Source organism: Aedes albopictus, chromosome 2, assembly GCF_035046485.1.
Source record: "Aedes albopictus strain Foshan chromosome 2, AalbF5, whole genome shotgun sequence".
In the NCBI taxonomy this organism is placed as follows: Eukaryota; Metazoa; Arthropoda; class Insecta; order Diptera; family Culicidae; genus Aedes; species Aedes albopictus.
In genome coordinates this window covers 225,787,036-225,803,371 of record NC_085137.1, presented here as the reverse complement: position 1 = coordinate 225,803,371, position 16,336 = coordinate 225,787,036, and the positions used below count along the sequence as shown (strand labels likewise).

Sequence of the window (16,336 nt, the reverse complement as noted above, 5' to 3'; positions counted from 1 at the left end):
AACATTATTTTTGCCCACTCGAGTTTTTGATTCAATTTACTCCACATTATTCACCCAGCATCTAGGATGTCACTGTTTGTAACACCTACTCGCGGTACGTTACTGGTTTAAGTTACAAAGAGGCTTCCCGAGAGGCTTAAAATGATTCCACGAATAAGCATATAATACAGTGAGAAATTTTCCGCCAAATTTACCCCCACTGTGTCAGCAAACGAGCTGCAAAATGATGTTCCTTTCAGCCTGCATAAGCCCACGAAAAAAAAAAAATGCTACCAACCAGCGCGGAAAGTGTCTCTCTTGGCCGGCTCCGGCAAAGCTTCCCACCACAAATGAAGATGAACGGAACCCAGCCGACGACCCTGGTATGGTATGTGTCGCCCCTCTTGGGGATCGCTTGGTTGGTTTCTTCCCACAGAGGTGCCTCTATCGTCGTCCGTAGGATTCATATCCAAACGAACACACAAGCATTACGGTGGTGGCGGCGGTGGTGTGGTATTAAAAGTTACGAGCAAACTGTTGAATTCATTCGAAGAGTGGTGAAAAATTTCTCTCCGGCACGTGCAGCCATCCAACACAGCATTTCCTTGCTAGAGTCGGAGCTGGAGGTGGGCGGCTGTTTTTTTTTTGGGAAGCCAAACAAAACGGTGCTGCGGCAAAAATTGTTTTCATTTCACACGAAAGATGGAATCAACTGCTAAGCCCTTTGGTGGGAAAACATCCCAGATCGCGAACAGGACGTCTTTTGATGGTTTATTGGTCAATTTTTCTCGGAACGGGGAGCAAAGGTGTGTATTAGGGTGTACCAAAGAATAATCATAACACAAAATTGACTTATTCCTGATGGTTGAGAACAGTACATTACAGTTTATTTTTTTTCTATGGATAGGAAGCTCAGACAAAAAGTTGACGATTCATATAGTTTTGGAAAACTTTATGATTAGAAGAAGGAACTTAAAGTAGAATTAATCGTCTTAGGTATATGAATGCACATGAGAAAGTATTTAGACGTCATTCGATTATAAATATTTTCATTTCCGTATTCGATGATACAATAAATCTCTTGCACGTTATTCTGTTTGGCATGTCGCTCTGCTCTAGGAATAACCAAGGCATCTTTCATTGGACATTTTGATTGGGATACCCTAAAGTACCCAGTCGACCCAGTTGCTCCTTACCTGCACGTCAGAGCGCATGGCTCCGAATAGTCGTAGTGGGGAGTCCACTTGAGCAGTGCCCCATCGTAGGGCACGTCGTCGTACGCTGAACACTGGTGGGCACGGAAATCCTGCTGCTCGGGACATGGCTGCAATGAAAGGAGAAAAAAAAAGGCAAAAAAATGTATCCAGCCGTGTGAAACCGCGAACACATCGCACCACCTCCGGTGCGGTGGGAAAAGGAATAGATATGGGTGAGATATTACCTGCATATTGCAGATCTTGTACCGCACGGCATCTCCTTTGCAGCCATGGGGAGCGTGACAGCGACGTAACTGATATGCTACCCCGCCGTCGCAAGATCTGGAACATGTTGACCATTCGGTCCACGATGACCAACCCTGAGCCTTCGCACGTTTCTGGGAAAGGAAAAGAGTAGATTTAATGGAACTGTGGCTGTTTATGAGAAATAATGCTTAAGCTTATATGCTGTTTTAAATATCAATAGTGTAGAACTCAAGAATTCAGTAACTGTTGTACAGTAATATCCAGCGCTAGTCAGCAGAAGGTGTGGCAGATGAGTAACGTCAGAGGCTTGATGAATGTTGGAAAAGGAAACCAAGCCCTAGGAGGTTAACCCTAAGAGAAACGGGGGCCAACCGTAACAAAAAAAGAAGAACCCTTGGATTACGGTTGGAAAGAAGAATAAGTTAAGAAAAATGAAACCAGTCCGCAAGCGTGAACGGAGCGATGCGCTGGTCTTCAAAACTGAGGTGGATACATATGCCGAGGTGTTGAGGACTATGCGAGGCGGAAATCGTCTCTAACTGCTGGACGCGGATGTAACAAGCATTTGGCGCACCAGGAGTTTATGATAGTAGGTACTGAAGAAGGAGACGGCCAAGAAAGGCACCTCTTACAAGGCACAAGGCCAGGAGGTATTGGGCGAAAAATAGTAGGTGAGAGCCCTAAAGGCGGAGGCGAATCTCCAGTGAAAAACCTGGACGAGATCACCGACGCAGAGGAGCTCGCAGCCGCACTTAAGCAGCAGTGCGAGGAAGATGTACCAAGTACATCGATCCGCCTGCGAATGGGTCCGGCAGGCATGCAGATTGCCACGATCAAGCTCCTCGATCATAGGGCAGCAGGGACTATAGTCCTATGGCCTGACGAACCCCCCCGCTTGCAAGTCAGCCGCGTAGTCTCCGGCTAAGAATAGGACTACTAACCCCAATTCAAGGTGTCAAGCGACCCGTGCTGAGGAATGAGTGATCGAGGGGGTGATAAAGATGATCGATCTTCAACGGAGCCTGGGGGTACCTGGGCAACCCCCACAGTAAGCTGTCCCTTACTGCTTTAATGCAGGGCTGTGGCGTGGTGGACCTTCTTTCCCGTGCTACTCGTGGGATAAAAACATGACTTCAAAAAACAAAAATCAAAATCTAGATGCAAGTAGTAGTGTTGCGGTCAACCCCTTCGCAAGGAGTGGGTTGATGAGGTCTCCAATAAGGAGAAGTTAGGAGTTAGCTCAAGCGTGGGAGCTCCAATCCCAGCCAGCCGGTAGAGATAATGGATGGAGCGTGGCTGCTGAGGGCCGTCAGCCAAGAGAAAAAAGGACTGCCCGCAATTGAGGTGGCTGAGCAGCAGCTTGGCAAAATCATCGACTTTGCGTCCACCAAGTCGAATATCAGCAAGGACCTGAAAACGGCCTTGTATCGACTTCGGATGTCGATGGATATAGTCAAGCAGGAGCACACGGTTTACCTAAACGGAGGCCTTCTCTTTCGCAGGTAGTCCTAGAAAAGTGGCGGATGCGAATGCTCGTGACAAGCGTGACAAGCACTCACAGAAGCGGACGAGGCAGCCGTCAGGCGAGGAGCTGTCTGGCAGTGCCCGTAAGGCAAGACGTATACTAACCCCGAAGGTCGGCAACAATGCTTTAAAGTCGGACCACAGCCAGGGTTCCCGGAAAGCTGGGAAGGGTGGGCCTGACAAGGCTGGCCCGTCCCGGAACGATCGTCCCGGAACGATGGAAAAAAGGGGTTGCGACCGTTGGTGGGGAAGACCCTGCTTGGACTAAGGTGGAACGGAGGAACCGCCGCGCCGGTAGGAGTGCAGGACGCCAAGCCAAGGTGCAGGAGAGGGGGAGGGGCAAGCGTGAGAAAGGCAACGCGCTCGTCATCAAGATGGAACAGTCCCAGTGCTCGGACGTCTTGAAGGCAATGCGAAGCGACGCCAAGCTCGAGGGTCTGCGAGCCGACGTGCGCAGTATTAGACGTACTCGTACGGGCGAGATGATCCTGGAGCTGAAGCGCGAGAAGGATCACAAGAGCGCCACCTACAAGAGGCTGGCCGAAGAGGTCCTTGGCGATGGAGTGGAGGTGAGGGCTCTAACACATGAAGGTCAAAGCCCTAGATTAGGTCACCGAAGTGGAAAAGCTCGTCACGGCACTGCGGCAACAGTGCGACGTGCGAGTTGCCGCCGCTGCCGTTAGGCTACGGAGAGGGCCAGTAGGGACACAGACAGCTATGGTTTAGCTACCTGTGACAAAAAGCCCGTTAAATTAGGACGGATGAAGGTAGGCTGGTGCGTATGTCACCTGACATCCTACGAGCCACCGGAGTTTGGCTTTAGGTGTCTGCAACCAGGACACAAGTCGTGGGACTACAAAGGCCCTAACCAGGGATGCCAGATGATTTTTTTGAAAAATCTGTATCACAATTTTCAAAAATCTGTATCCCGTACAAAATATGGGAGAAAAATCTGTACCCGAGCAGAGGAGAATATCTAATTAATAACTACAAAATCACATAACATGTTTTTATATCTTGTTTTATTATTATTTAATTATCAAGACATAGCTTTTTCATAACAAGTTTTGTTGGACCATCTCATTTTATTATAATCAAGTTATTGATACACATTCACTCAATTACATTTCAATAACATGTTTTGTTGAAGTATAGGTTTTGTTATTGGTGTACTATTGATCAAGTTATCAACAATAGCACAATAATAACAAATTTTGAAATCAAAGCAACAATTCGATAATAAAGATCTGTCCTTTTGTTTGGTTCCATTTTTGTATTCAGTGAGGACGGAAATTTCTGAATGAATCCTCGGAAAATTCTTCAAATAATATTCGAAAAACACTTGGAAGATCTGGAGGAACACTTCGATACCCTGGAGATGTCTTCAAAAGAACTCCTGGCGCAATCTTCTTAAAAAATCCAAAAGAAGTTCTTCTGAGAAATTGTTAGAACTCTTGGCAAAATCTTTTGAAAAACTCCTGGAGAATTCATCGAAAAAAACACCTGGTGAAATTCTCAAAGAAATTTTCAGAGAAATCAGAAGATGAAATTCGGGACAAATAATAATCACGGGTAATTCTGAAGAAATCCTTGAAGGGATTTTGTTCATAGGTTTAGAGGTGTCTTTGAAAATGTGTGAATGATTTTTTTGAAGAACTCTCGGAGAAATTTCTGGATGATTTTTCTTTTACATTCTCTTTGAATGAATTAAAAACTGAATATATTATTTTTCGATCATTTAAAATATTGTTACTCATGTTATTGGTGAGTTTTTGTAAACAAAGTGAATAATTTTATATAATTGCATATTCTGATACTTATCAGAATTTACTTAGTATCGATTTTAATATAACAAATTTTGCTTTCCGATTATTATCAATAACATGTTAATATCAAAATTTGTTATTGAAATATTTTCCAAATTCACTGTTATTAAAATGTTATTGAAACTAACAAAACAAGTTAATAAAATGGTTTTCCAAGAACATTTTTTCTGTTATGATATTTGTTATTTTGCCGCTTATGACAGACAAGTTCATAACATAATATGTTATGTTAATAACTTATAAATAACCGATTCTAATATTCAATTAATTTATCTAAATAACACAGCTCCTTATGCTGTTGTTATTCCCTTCTGCTCGGGTATCCCATACAAAAATAAAATGGCTTCTCTTGTTCAAAAATCTGTATTTCATATAAAACGATATCTGTACAGATGCTCAAAAATCTGTATAATACAGATAAATCTGTATATATGGCATCCCTGGCCCTAACAGGCGCAAACTGTGTAGGAGATGCAGCACTGAAGGTCATAAGGCACAAGGCTGCACAAGTCCACCCATCTGTATGATCTGTACCGGGAAATTCGTGAATAACAGACATCCAACGGGTGCTCCAAGGTGCCCGACCTTCAAGCAAGCCGCAGTGAACAAATCACAGTGCAGATAACGCAGCTGAACCTGAACCACTGTGACACATCTCAGAAACTGCTTTGTCAGGCGGTTTCTGTGTGGGGGACGGATATGGCAATCATAGCGGACCCATACCGAGTACCTGCCGGCAACGGCAATTGGGTCGCGGATGGGTCCAGAAAAATGGCGGCGATATGGACGACGGGTAAATTCCCCGTCCACGAGTTGGTGTCTACTACCTATGAGGGCTTCGTGATCGACAAAGTCTTCTTCTGTAGCTGTTATATGCGCCTCCGCGGTGGTCGATTGAGCAGTTCACGCAGATGCTGGACTGACTGTATGACGAGCGTGCGCTAACAGGGCGAAGGCCGGTGGTAACAGCGGAGGACTTTAATGCCTGGGCCGTGGAATGGGGAAGCCGTTTCACGATCCAGCGGGGTCAGATCCTGCTAGAGACACTGGCCATTCTAGGTGTCAACCTGGCCAATGTCGGTACCAAGAGTACCTTTAGTCGGAACGGTGCAGTGCGGAGTCGATTATTGACGTTACTTTGTATAGTCCTGGCCTAACAAGTAGATCGTACTGGAGAGTACACGATAGCTACACTCACAGCGATCACCTGGTGGCAGCAGGTAGAGGAAGAGGCGACTAGGCCAAGCCCTCACATGTGGAAGACATCATACTTCGACGAAGGCGTATTTAGGAGTATTTAGTTCAGACGGCGACGAGCTGGTAGCAGCGCTCTCTCGTGCATGTGATGCGACCATGCCTAGGCGAGACCACCGGTTTACTGGTGGACTCAAGCAATTGCGGACCTGCGCCGCGCCTGCCTGAGGACTAGGCAGCGGATGCAGCGAGCACGATCTAAGGACGAACGACGAGTGGTGCAAAAGACGCTTGATCGACACGGCAAAAAGGTGCTCGAGAAGTTCATCCTCAACAGACTTTTGAGGCACATCGAGAGTATAAATGGTTTCTCGAGTAACCAGTTCGGCTTCCAGAGAGGAAGATCTACCGTAGACGTTATCTTGTCGGTTACAAAGAAAGCCGGGATAGCGGTACACCGTAAAAGGAGAGGGAATCTCTACTATGCAGTAGTGGCCTTTGATGTAAGGAACGCGTACCTTATGCGATCCTTATGCAACGTATCGACCTTCCATTTTCCTTTCCCTTTTCATGGTTTTCGCCATTTATATCAGTTCGAATTCTTCTCCTATTTACTTTTTGCTATTTGTGGTTCTACGGCTGGTACCGTAAACCGGGGTCAAATTGATTTCCGGGTTGAAATTGATCAGTCGCTTTTCATGTAGACAAAGCATTTTTTTTTAATGATTTCCTTACAAATAGAATTAAGTATCAGATTCCAACAGCACGATATTAAAAGGAAACTATTAGAGATATGCTTTTTTTTCTAACGGAAAAACGTCTGATCAATTTCGACCCGAAGATCAATTTGACCCCGGTTTACGGTACCATCCTAATAACCCAGGAAACTGGACTAACTTACCCGAAAGCTATGGGTTCTGCATTGGCATTTTCACCAAATAAAGTGCAATAAGTAGTTATGCTTAAACGCTGGTCTGCACCGGAGTGGTGCTTTTTAATGGGCGCCCAGAAGTAGGTATACAGTACTGGACATAATAAAGTACGCATAGACTGTTTTTCATACCAAATGCTCATATTTGGAATGGTCCAATATCTTAACAAGTTAAACTTCAAGATATTAAGAATGTCTAGTTAAAATTTGAAGTCAATCTGTGTACTAAAATCTGAGATTCAGACCTCTAAACTTGAGCATTTTGTATGAAGATCGACCAATGCGTGCTTTATGCTACCCAGTACTGTACTAGTATCTAGAAATGCAGAAGTCGTTGAATATCTGTGTAGCAGTAGGTACAGAAAATGTTCACGTTACTAAACATGTCATCTTATTACTCGACCTGTAGATTAAGTTCTGTTTGACAGGTGTAGTATACTTAATTACCACGTTGAACTCCCGAAACCCTTGGCGTAACTGTGGATTTGGACTAGTTCTAGTTTCGATTACTTCACTTACCTGTACTTCTTCGTCGTCTTCATCCTCTGGATCCGCACTGGATGGGTTCCAACTGCTCAACGTTTCATTCACGCCTTTGTTATCTTTGTGTGTAGCTCGTGCCAATGTTAAAACCAAACACTGAAAATAAACACAACGAATAAGAGCGTGAATTAGAAATGTATTCCTCTAGGAAGAGTTTGCCACGAGCAAAGGTTGTTCGGTGCACGATGAAAGAAATAATCATATCAATTACATTGTGTCTCTTCCCCCAAACCCTCATACATATGCATAGATGTTCAGTGGAACAGGTGACAGGATAATTTTCAGTTTGATTTTCACCCCAACCGACGACGACGCACATGGTAAACTTTAAGTACGTGATGATGCTGTTGTTTGCTCTCGAACGAAAGCAAGCACACTCGGGTTCGGGGCGCACCATCTGGTGGACTTAACGGATAAGCTCTTCTCCGGAGTATTATGCGGGCAGATGAAGCTGTCGTCTTTGCAACCAGTAGGTATCATCCACTTTGTTCGGGAGCCAGTGGGGATCGGTATAACATGCGATGTTTGGGGTACAATGGTTCACTCTAAGCTGGTGGATGACATGTTCTAAACCGCGATAGAATTTAACATAATATACACACACTAATAAACCATTTTTAACGTTTTAAATGTACATCAAATATTCACAAAGCCGCATATTAGACACTCAGGATGACTTCTAATCCGTTGTTGAGTTTTTTGTAGGAACATTTCACCCCGATCCCCCCTACGGTTAATAAGCAAAACTAGGCGAAGAGCCTCTTCAAAGCATTATGCTTCCCCATCCCAGCTGCCGTATGCATGCCTAGAACTGTGCTGCTGATTTGGTATGCAGAAAATACAGTGCATAACAGTTGATTTCCATTGTCTGACGATGACACTTTTGAGGTTGAGTTGAGAGTCTAAACAGGAGGGAGGATAAATGTCGCACGTGCACGGCTCTTCAAGTAGGTACGTGCATCTAGTTAAAATATTTACCATCGTCATCGATCACAACACCACCACCACCACCAAGACGACACCAGCTGCAGTAGCAACATCAGTGCAGTAGATCACATTCATCCATCCCATGAGACCTTGAGTTCACACTTGACGCGGTGATTAAACGAGAAGAACCACTCCGAGGGCTGTGGTAGGTACTTATCTGAATAGGGCAAATATTAAGCAGCTTCGGAGCGCTCACAAATGATAATTGGAACTTGTCATTATAAATTGAGTGTCGGGTTGTTGGCCTGGAGAATTCAGCGTCTTGCACTTAATACCCACTTGAAGGTGCAATCCGATATTAGTGGTGCAAATATTGCTTCGTGCCGCTTTGCATAATATAGTGCTATTGTCATGTCACTATGATTGCAATCACGTGACATGTGAACTGTGTTTGAAGCTTCAAGGGTTTCTTGGGTGAAAATGACAAACGAAAGGGAGGACCAGTTTGGGGAGGAATAATAGGCAAGCCTGAACCCTGAACAGGATTTTCCTGGAACGATGGGCAAAACTGTGCAATGGTTCCGAGAAAACTACTTAGTTTGACGCCAGACCCTTTCAACAACGCTGATCTCACTTTCTGAATGAGCATTCATACCTTTAAAGAATATTTGGGATGCAATGAAGCTCCTCTAGAGGACAGCTTTGGAAAACCTGAGCATCTGTTCTCCAGAAGGAGCGGCTCACAACAGCGTCTGATCCCCATGTTAGGGGCGGTTGATCAACGTCCAAGTGCCAGGGAAGGACTCTAAGCTTTACTGTGCACTATGGTCCTCCGGAAAGTAGGGGGTTGGTGTCAGGCCCTACGAGCCAGCCGTAAACACACCATTGTAACGAAAAATCAGCAGCAGAATAATATGAACCGAGACCAACGGCAACGACCCCAGCGAACAAAAAGGACTTGCGATTTGAAACTCGATACGTGGAACTGTCGATCTCTCAACTTCATTGGGAGCACCCGCATACTCGCCGATACTGAAGAACCGCGGGTTCGGCATCGTAGCGCTGCAGGAGGTGTGTTGGGCAGGATCCATAGTGCAAACGTTTAGAGGTAATCATACCATCTACCAGAACTGCGGCAATACATGCGAGCTGGGAACAACTTTCATCGTGATGGGTGATATGCAGAGGTGCGTGATCGGCTGGTGGCTAATCGACGAAAGAATGTGCAGGTTGAGAATCAAGAGCCAATTCTTCAACATCAGCGTAATAAACGTGCACAGCCCACACTCCAGAAGTACTGATGATGACAAGGACGCATTTTACGCGCAGCTCGAACGCGAGTACGATCGCTGCCCAAGCCACGACGTCAAGATCATCATAGGAGATTTAAACGCTCAGGTAGACCAGGAGGAAGAATTCAGACTGACGATTGGTAAGTTCAGCGCCCACCAGCAGACGAACGAAACAACCTACGATTCATTGATTTCATCGCCTCCAAAAATATAGCCATACGTAGCATCTTTTTCCAACACAGCCTTCCTTATCGTTACACCTGGAGATCACCACAGCAGACGGAATCTCAAATTGACCACGTTCTGATTGACGGACGGCACTTCTCCGATAGTATCGACGTCAGGACCTATCGTGGTGCTAACATCGATTCCGACCACTATCTGTAGATGGTCACACTGCGCTCAAAACTCTCCGTCATCAACAATGTACGGTACTGGCGACCGCCACGGTACAGCCTAGCGCGACTGAAACAACCGGATGTCGCCTCAGCATACGCGCAGAATCTCGATGCCGCGTTGTTAGACGAGGGTGAGCTCGATGAGGCCCCTCTAGAGGACTACTGGAGTACAGTGAAAGCAGCCATCAACGACGCAGCCGAGAGCACCATCGGGTACGTGGAACGGAATCGACGCAATGAATGGTTCGACGAAGAGTGCAGAACGGTTTTGGAGGAGAAGAACGCAGCGAGGGCGGTAATGCTGCAGCAAGGGACTCGTCAGAACGTGGAACGTTACAAACAGAAGCGGAAACAGCAGACCCGCCTCTTTCGGGAGAAAAAGCGCCGCCTGGAAGAAGCGGAGTGTGAAGAAATGGAACTGCTGTGCCGTTCCCAAGAAACACGGAAGTTCTACCAGAGGCTCAACGCATCCCGCAACGGCAGGAATAAAGACGGAGGCCTCTTGACGGACGGACGTGAGGTGATCGAAAGGTGGAAGCAGCACTTCGATCAGCACCTGAATGGCGTGGAGAACGTAGGCACGGGAGCCCACGGCAACGGAAGGAACGACGACGCCAGTGCAGCGGAGGACGGAAATGAACCAACTTCCACGCTGAGGGAAGTTAAGGATGCCATTCACCAGCTCAAAACCAACAAAGCAGCTGGTAAGGATGGTATCGCAGCTGAACTCATCAAGATGGGCCCAGAAAAGTTGGCCACCTGTCTGCACCGGCTGATAGTCAGGATCTGGGAAACCGAACAGCTACCGGAGGAGTGGAAGGAAGGGGTAATCTGCCCCATTCACAAGAAAGGCGACCATTTGGAATGTGAGAACTTCAGGGCTTTTACTATTTTGAATGCTGCCTACAAAGTGCTATCCCAGATCATCTTCCGTCGTCTGTCACCTAAAACAAATGAGTTCGTGAGAAGTTATCAAGCCGGCTTCATCGACGGCCGGTCGACAACGGACCAGATCTTTACCGTACGGCAAATCCTCCAGAAATGCCGTGAATACCAGGTCCAAACGCACCGCCTGTTCATCGACTTCAAAGCGGCATACGATAGTATCGACCGCGCAGAGCTATGGAGAATCATGGACGAAAACGGCTTTCCTGGGAAGCTGACTAGACATATTAAAGCAACGATGGACGGTGTGCAAAACTGCGTAAGGGTTTCGGGTGAACTATCCAGTTCATTCGTATCTCGCCGGGGACTGCGACAAGATGATGGACTCTCATGTCTACTCTTCAACATCGCGCTGGAAGGTGTGATGCGACGAGCCGGGCTCAACAGCCGGGGAACGATTTTCACAAAATCCGGTCAATTTGTGTGCTTCGCGGACGACATGGACATTATCGCTAGAACATTTGGAACGGTGGCAGAGCTGTACACCCGCCTGAAACGCGAAGTAGCAAAGGTCGAACTGGTGGTGAATGGCTCAAAAACAAAGTACGTGCTGGTAGGCGGAGCCAAACACGACCGGATCCGTCTGGGTAGTAATGTTACGATAGACGGGGATACTTTCGAGGTGGTGGAGAAATTCGTCTACCTCGGATCCTTACTGACGGCTGACAACAACGTGAGCCGTGAAATTCGGAGGCGCATCACCAGCGGAAGTCGGGCCTTATGAATGCTGCCTACAAAGTAATATCCCAGATAATCTTCCTTCGCCTTTCACCCAAAATTAATAAGTTTGTGGGAAGTAATCAAGCCGGCTTCGTTGAAGGCTGCTCGACAACGGACCAAATCTTCACCGTACAACAAAACTTCCAAAAATGTCGCAAATACCAGGTCCCAACACACCACCTGACAGTTTTAGCCGCAAGAAAACTATGGAAAATCATGGATGAGAACGGCTTCTCTGGTAAGCTAATTAGATTGATCAAAGCGTCGAAAACAAAGTACATGCCGGCAGCTGGAACCACGAACGACAGGGCAAGCCTAACTTAGGCAGCAGTGTTACGATAGACGGGGATACCTTCGAGGTGGTGGAGTACTCCGTCTACCTCGGCTCCTTATTAACGGCAGATATAACAATAGCCGCGAAATACGAAGACGCATCAAGAGTGCAGGTTGGGCCTACCATGGGCCCAATATAATCTGCAGTTGAAAAAGATTCACCCTTGCTCCAAATGTACCATGTACGAAACGCTGATAAGACCGGTGATTCTCTACGGGCACGAGACCTGGACTACGCTCGAGGAGGACATGCTCGTAGTGTTCGAGCGTCGAGTGCTTATTACCATCTATGGCGGTTTGTAAATAGGGGAACGGTGTAAAGCGGCAAAAAATGATCCACAAGCTAGCTGCACTTTATGGCAAACCTAGCATCTGGAAGGTGGCAAGAGTTGGAAGGATAAGATGGGCGGAGCATATTGTGAGAATGCCGGAAAACAAACCAGTAAAGCTGGTATTCGCAAGAGAGCCGGATGGTACAAAACGACCTGGAAGGCAGCATGGATGGTGGGTGGACCGACCAGGTGCCGAACGATCTGGCAAATATGGGACGGGGCCGAGGATGGAGAACTACAGCCACGAATCGAGTGTTTTGGCGAAGAATTCTCTCGTTTAGTATCATACAGGCGTATCTACAATGATTGATTCATCGATTCTGTTTTCGGATTATTCCGCTAAACATAACCATTATTCGGATAGTCTCTCGATACGTTTCGTTGAAGGTCAACTAGGACTAGCATCTAAAACAAAAAATACAACCGAAAATAATTTGCCAGCCAAGTTATTAACCTAAGAGAAAATCGTCAAAAAAAATCGATCTAGCTAATTGAATGAGTGGTCAAGAAAACTGGTAGAGCTTCGTGGCCGTGCGGTTAGCGTCACCAAGCGTATAACCGTACACGCAGAAAAATGGCGCTTGTTTAAAACAATAAAACGCATGGTTGATTTTCAAACTGAGAATTTACTTATTCCAAAGTTATATTCAATTGTTTTCATTTAGAGTTTATCGATAAAAACAACCGATTACCATCATTTCATATAATGTCAAAAATTTCATTTGTTTCAACAAAATAAAAACCATAAACATGGTCCGAAAGCACTCACACACCTATAAAATGCTTACCCCAACATCGCCACAACGAAGAAGGTGCAGCAAATCCATCACGCCAACTTCCAAGTGCAGCTTTGGTCGTGATGGATAACGCGCAGGTACTCACGACAGCATCCACAAAAAGTTGATCGGCTTCGCCTTTTTTGTCTTTTTTTAGTCGTTCTCCTCCCCATCCGCTCACCGACGGTCTAAAAATAGATTTCCGAGCTGCCGCAGGAGCTGCCGTCACCAACACAATCACATTCCGGCTTTGTTAGTCACAAAAGTGCAGTCGTTTAAAACAATCTGTTATTTTATGTTGAAACTACCAAATCTCTGTTTGTTCTAACAAACTGCGAAAAATTTCGTCGAATGAAAACATTTGTATTATCAAACAATGCAACAGTTCAGTTTAAACTAGAAATCAGTTTGTCGCTATAGTAAACTGAAAAATTGGTTGATTTGAACTAGAATTTAATTATGTTTACAATTTATTTTTCTGCGTGTACCATGCCATGGAATGAGGTTTCGATTCTCGCTCCGAGTGATGGAACTTTTCGCAAGAAATGTCTCTTCCTCGTATCCATTGGTGCTCGTAATATATGTCATGTCCGTTGACTAGTGTTAAGTTTCGTTCAGTCTGTACAGCCTCGGCTGAAGACGGTGTCCGTTTTTTTTTTAAACTAGGGTAGACCTGGGTAGACAATGACAATATCGAGACTCTCATACGTAGTATCACAGAAGTACAGTGATCCTATATCGAACCGGACAAGAGAATGAATAGAATTTTGGGGAAGCGGTTCCTAGCACTTCGTTTCACCTTTTGTTACATTCACCTAGTGTAGCACGAGCTGACCCAGCCAGCAATTTGGTTGCTATATCGAAATTGCAACTGAAATAGTCACACATATATAGCACCAAAGAATTCGTATTCAATGCACGAAACAGGCATATACATACTAAAGTGGAGGCCATATCCAAACATATATCCGATGACTGCGATTCCATCCAACATGATTTACGATTTCTCGAATAATTTCTATGACTTCGTCGATTTTCTCCGTCTAAATATACGATTATGCATGATTTTATTACGATTGAGTGTACCGATACACAACTCAAGATTTCAAATTTAAAAAAAAAATCATTTGGTGTTCAGTGGGAATCGAACTTAGGTTCTTTGATTGAGAACTGCACGTTATCTCTGTTGGCTTTATTGCAAAGTTGGAAATAGAGAGTTCAAAGTGAATGGCATGAAACGAATAAAAATTAGCATGATACTGTGCGAGACTTGTGGTGGGAGCGTTGTTGTTGTGCATTGAATGGCACCAAAAGTGGTGCCGTGCAAGAGGCCCGGAGTTCACATCGTTGTTGGAATCTATACATCACTTATTGTAAGTTATCTATTGTATATAAATAGTATGTAAACCTATATATTTGGTTGATATTATTGCTACCATGGTTGGAATGTGTCAACGACAACAAAAATACAAATTTGTGATAAATACATTTTTTTTCTTTTTCATCATCATACAAATATGTAAACAAAAAACCAAATTAATCCACCTAGTGGTGATAGTGCCTTTCTCGTCGAATATGTTCTCACGATCTTTCCGGCGACCTAAGTCAAAGTGTTCCTGAATCCTGATATTTCTTAAGAAAAGCAAGCATTTTATCAAAGTCATCTTTGAATTTACTTAAACCTTATTGATGGCACATAGTCCGACGTTATGTTCAACGTATAAGCAGAGCTGAATAATATCAGATTTCTCAGTTGGCTGCTTGAGCACCTTCACTAGCACTGAAGACTGATCAACATCAAGACGATACTAACAAGCTAAGATATAACTTTTTACACAATTACAGATCACTTTGCGGTCTTCTACAAAGTTTTTTTTCTGCCCATTTTAGGCTATATTTTCATGACAGTTGAATTCAAGAACGATAGATAGTGACAATACTGAGACGTCTGTTTGTATGTGGATTTAATTTGTCAATATTTTGTTCTGTTTCACATTTTTATCGGTTGCAATAATTTTATTCACTTTCGTAGTTCTGGCGAAGCACCAAACGCTGGTTGTGCATCCCTACCGGTAGTATCTAATGTGGTATGAGCCTATTTTCTAGTTAACCGTTTCTCAGATTATTTAAAAAAGCCGAAATGTGATGTGTTGCGTGGTATATTTGATTACTTTCGATGCGGTACCGGAACAGGATCTGGAGCAATACCAGATCTCCCAAATATAGTCTGAGACTATTTTATTGCTATAGTTCATATGGTTACCTAAAAACTACGATTTGATTTATCTCATGCATGGGTATGGATCACTTTTACATTTAACCACTTCCAGTTGGACACCCAGAACCAGTTTCGAGACACTACTGGTTGTCTAAAATATGGTGCTATATGCTTACGAATCGATCAAAGCTGCTATTTGATGTACTGTCAAACACCGCGTATTCATCACTCTTAAATACGACACTTTTTAATTCGTACCCCGCTCATTCGGCATTTGTTAAAAAATGATCAAATGTCACAGTGTAATACTCTGTGAATACGAATGATCCGATATTGTGCTGTTACTCACACCCGCAGCGGCTCCTCGTGCAGCTGTTATTTGTAGAAGTTCAAATTTGGTGCTTTCCGACACCTGATCCAAATATGGCCTGAGGCAATTTTCTTGCTGACCATTCTTCGCGTTATCGTAGAAGCCGTTTTGCTGCGTGCATGCGCTTAGTTCCGTTCTACACTTGACCACTTCCGGCGGGGCACCTGGAACCGGTTTCGGCACACTATTGGTTTTCAAAGTATGGTCTATGATTTTTTTCTTGTTAACCGTTCATCAGGTTACCTAAAAAGTCATTTAATGTGTCGCATTTATGGGTTTGGTTCTCCTTTATATATGACCACTTCCGGTGGGGCACCCGTAATCGTTTGCGGAACACTACCGATTGTCCCAAATATGACCGGAAACTATTTTTGCCAAATCAAGATACCAAAAAATACGCGATTTGATGTGTCGCATGCATGGGTTTAGTTCACTATTATGTTTGGCCATTTCCGGCGGGACACCCGGAACCGGTTCCGAATCACTACCGGTTCAGATATGTTCTGAGAATATTTTCCTGCTTACTGTTCATCAAGATATTAAAAATGCTACTATTTGATACGTC

General features: G+C 44.7%; 1 protein-coding gene across 4 annotated transcripts in view; it reads right to left on the bottom strand.

The window, feature by feature from the left end:
- Positions 1–16,336, bottom strand: part of LOC109401394 (protein madd-4) — a 902,383-nt gene that overhangs the window by 175,957 nt on the left and 710,090 nt on the right. For all 4 annotated transcript variants that reach the window (XM_062851209.1, XM_062851210.1, XM_062851211.1 and 1 more), the window contains exons 3-5: positions 7,437–7,556; positions 1,421–1,573; positions 1,176–1,303 (exon numbers count right to left, since the gene is read on the bottom strand). In XM_062851209.1, coding sequence (XP_062707193.1) covers positions 1,176–1,303; positions 1,421–1,573; positions 7,437–7,556 — 401 coding nt within the window. The remainder of the gene's footprint in view (positions 1–1,175; positions 1,304–1,420; positions 1,574–7,436; positions 7,557–16,336) is intronic.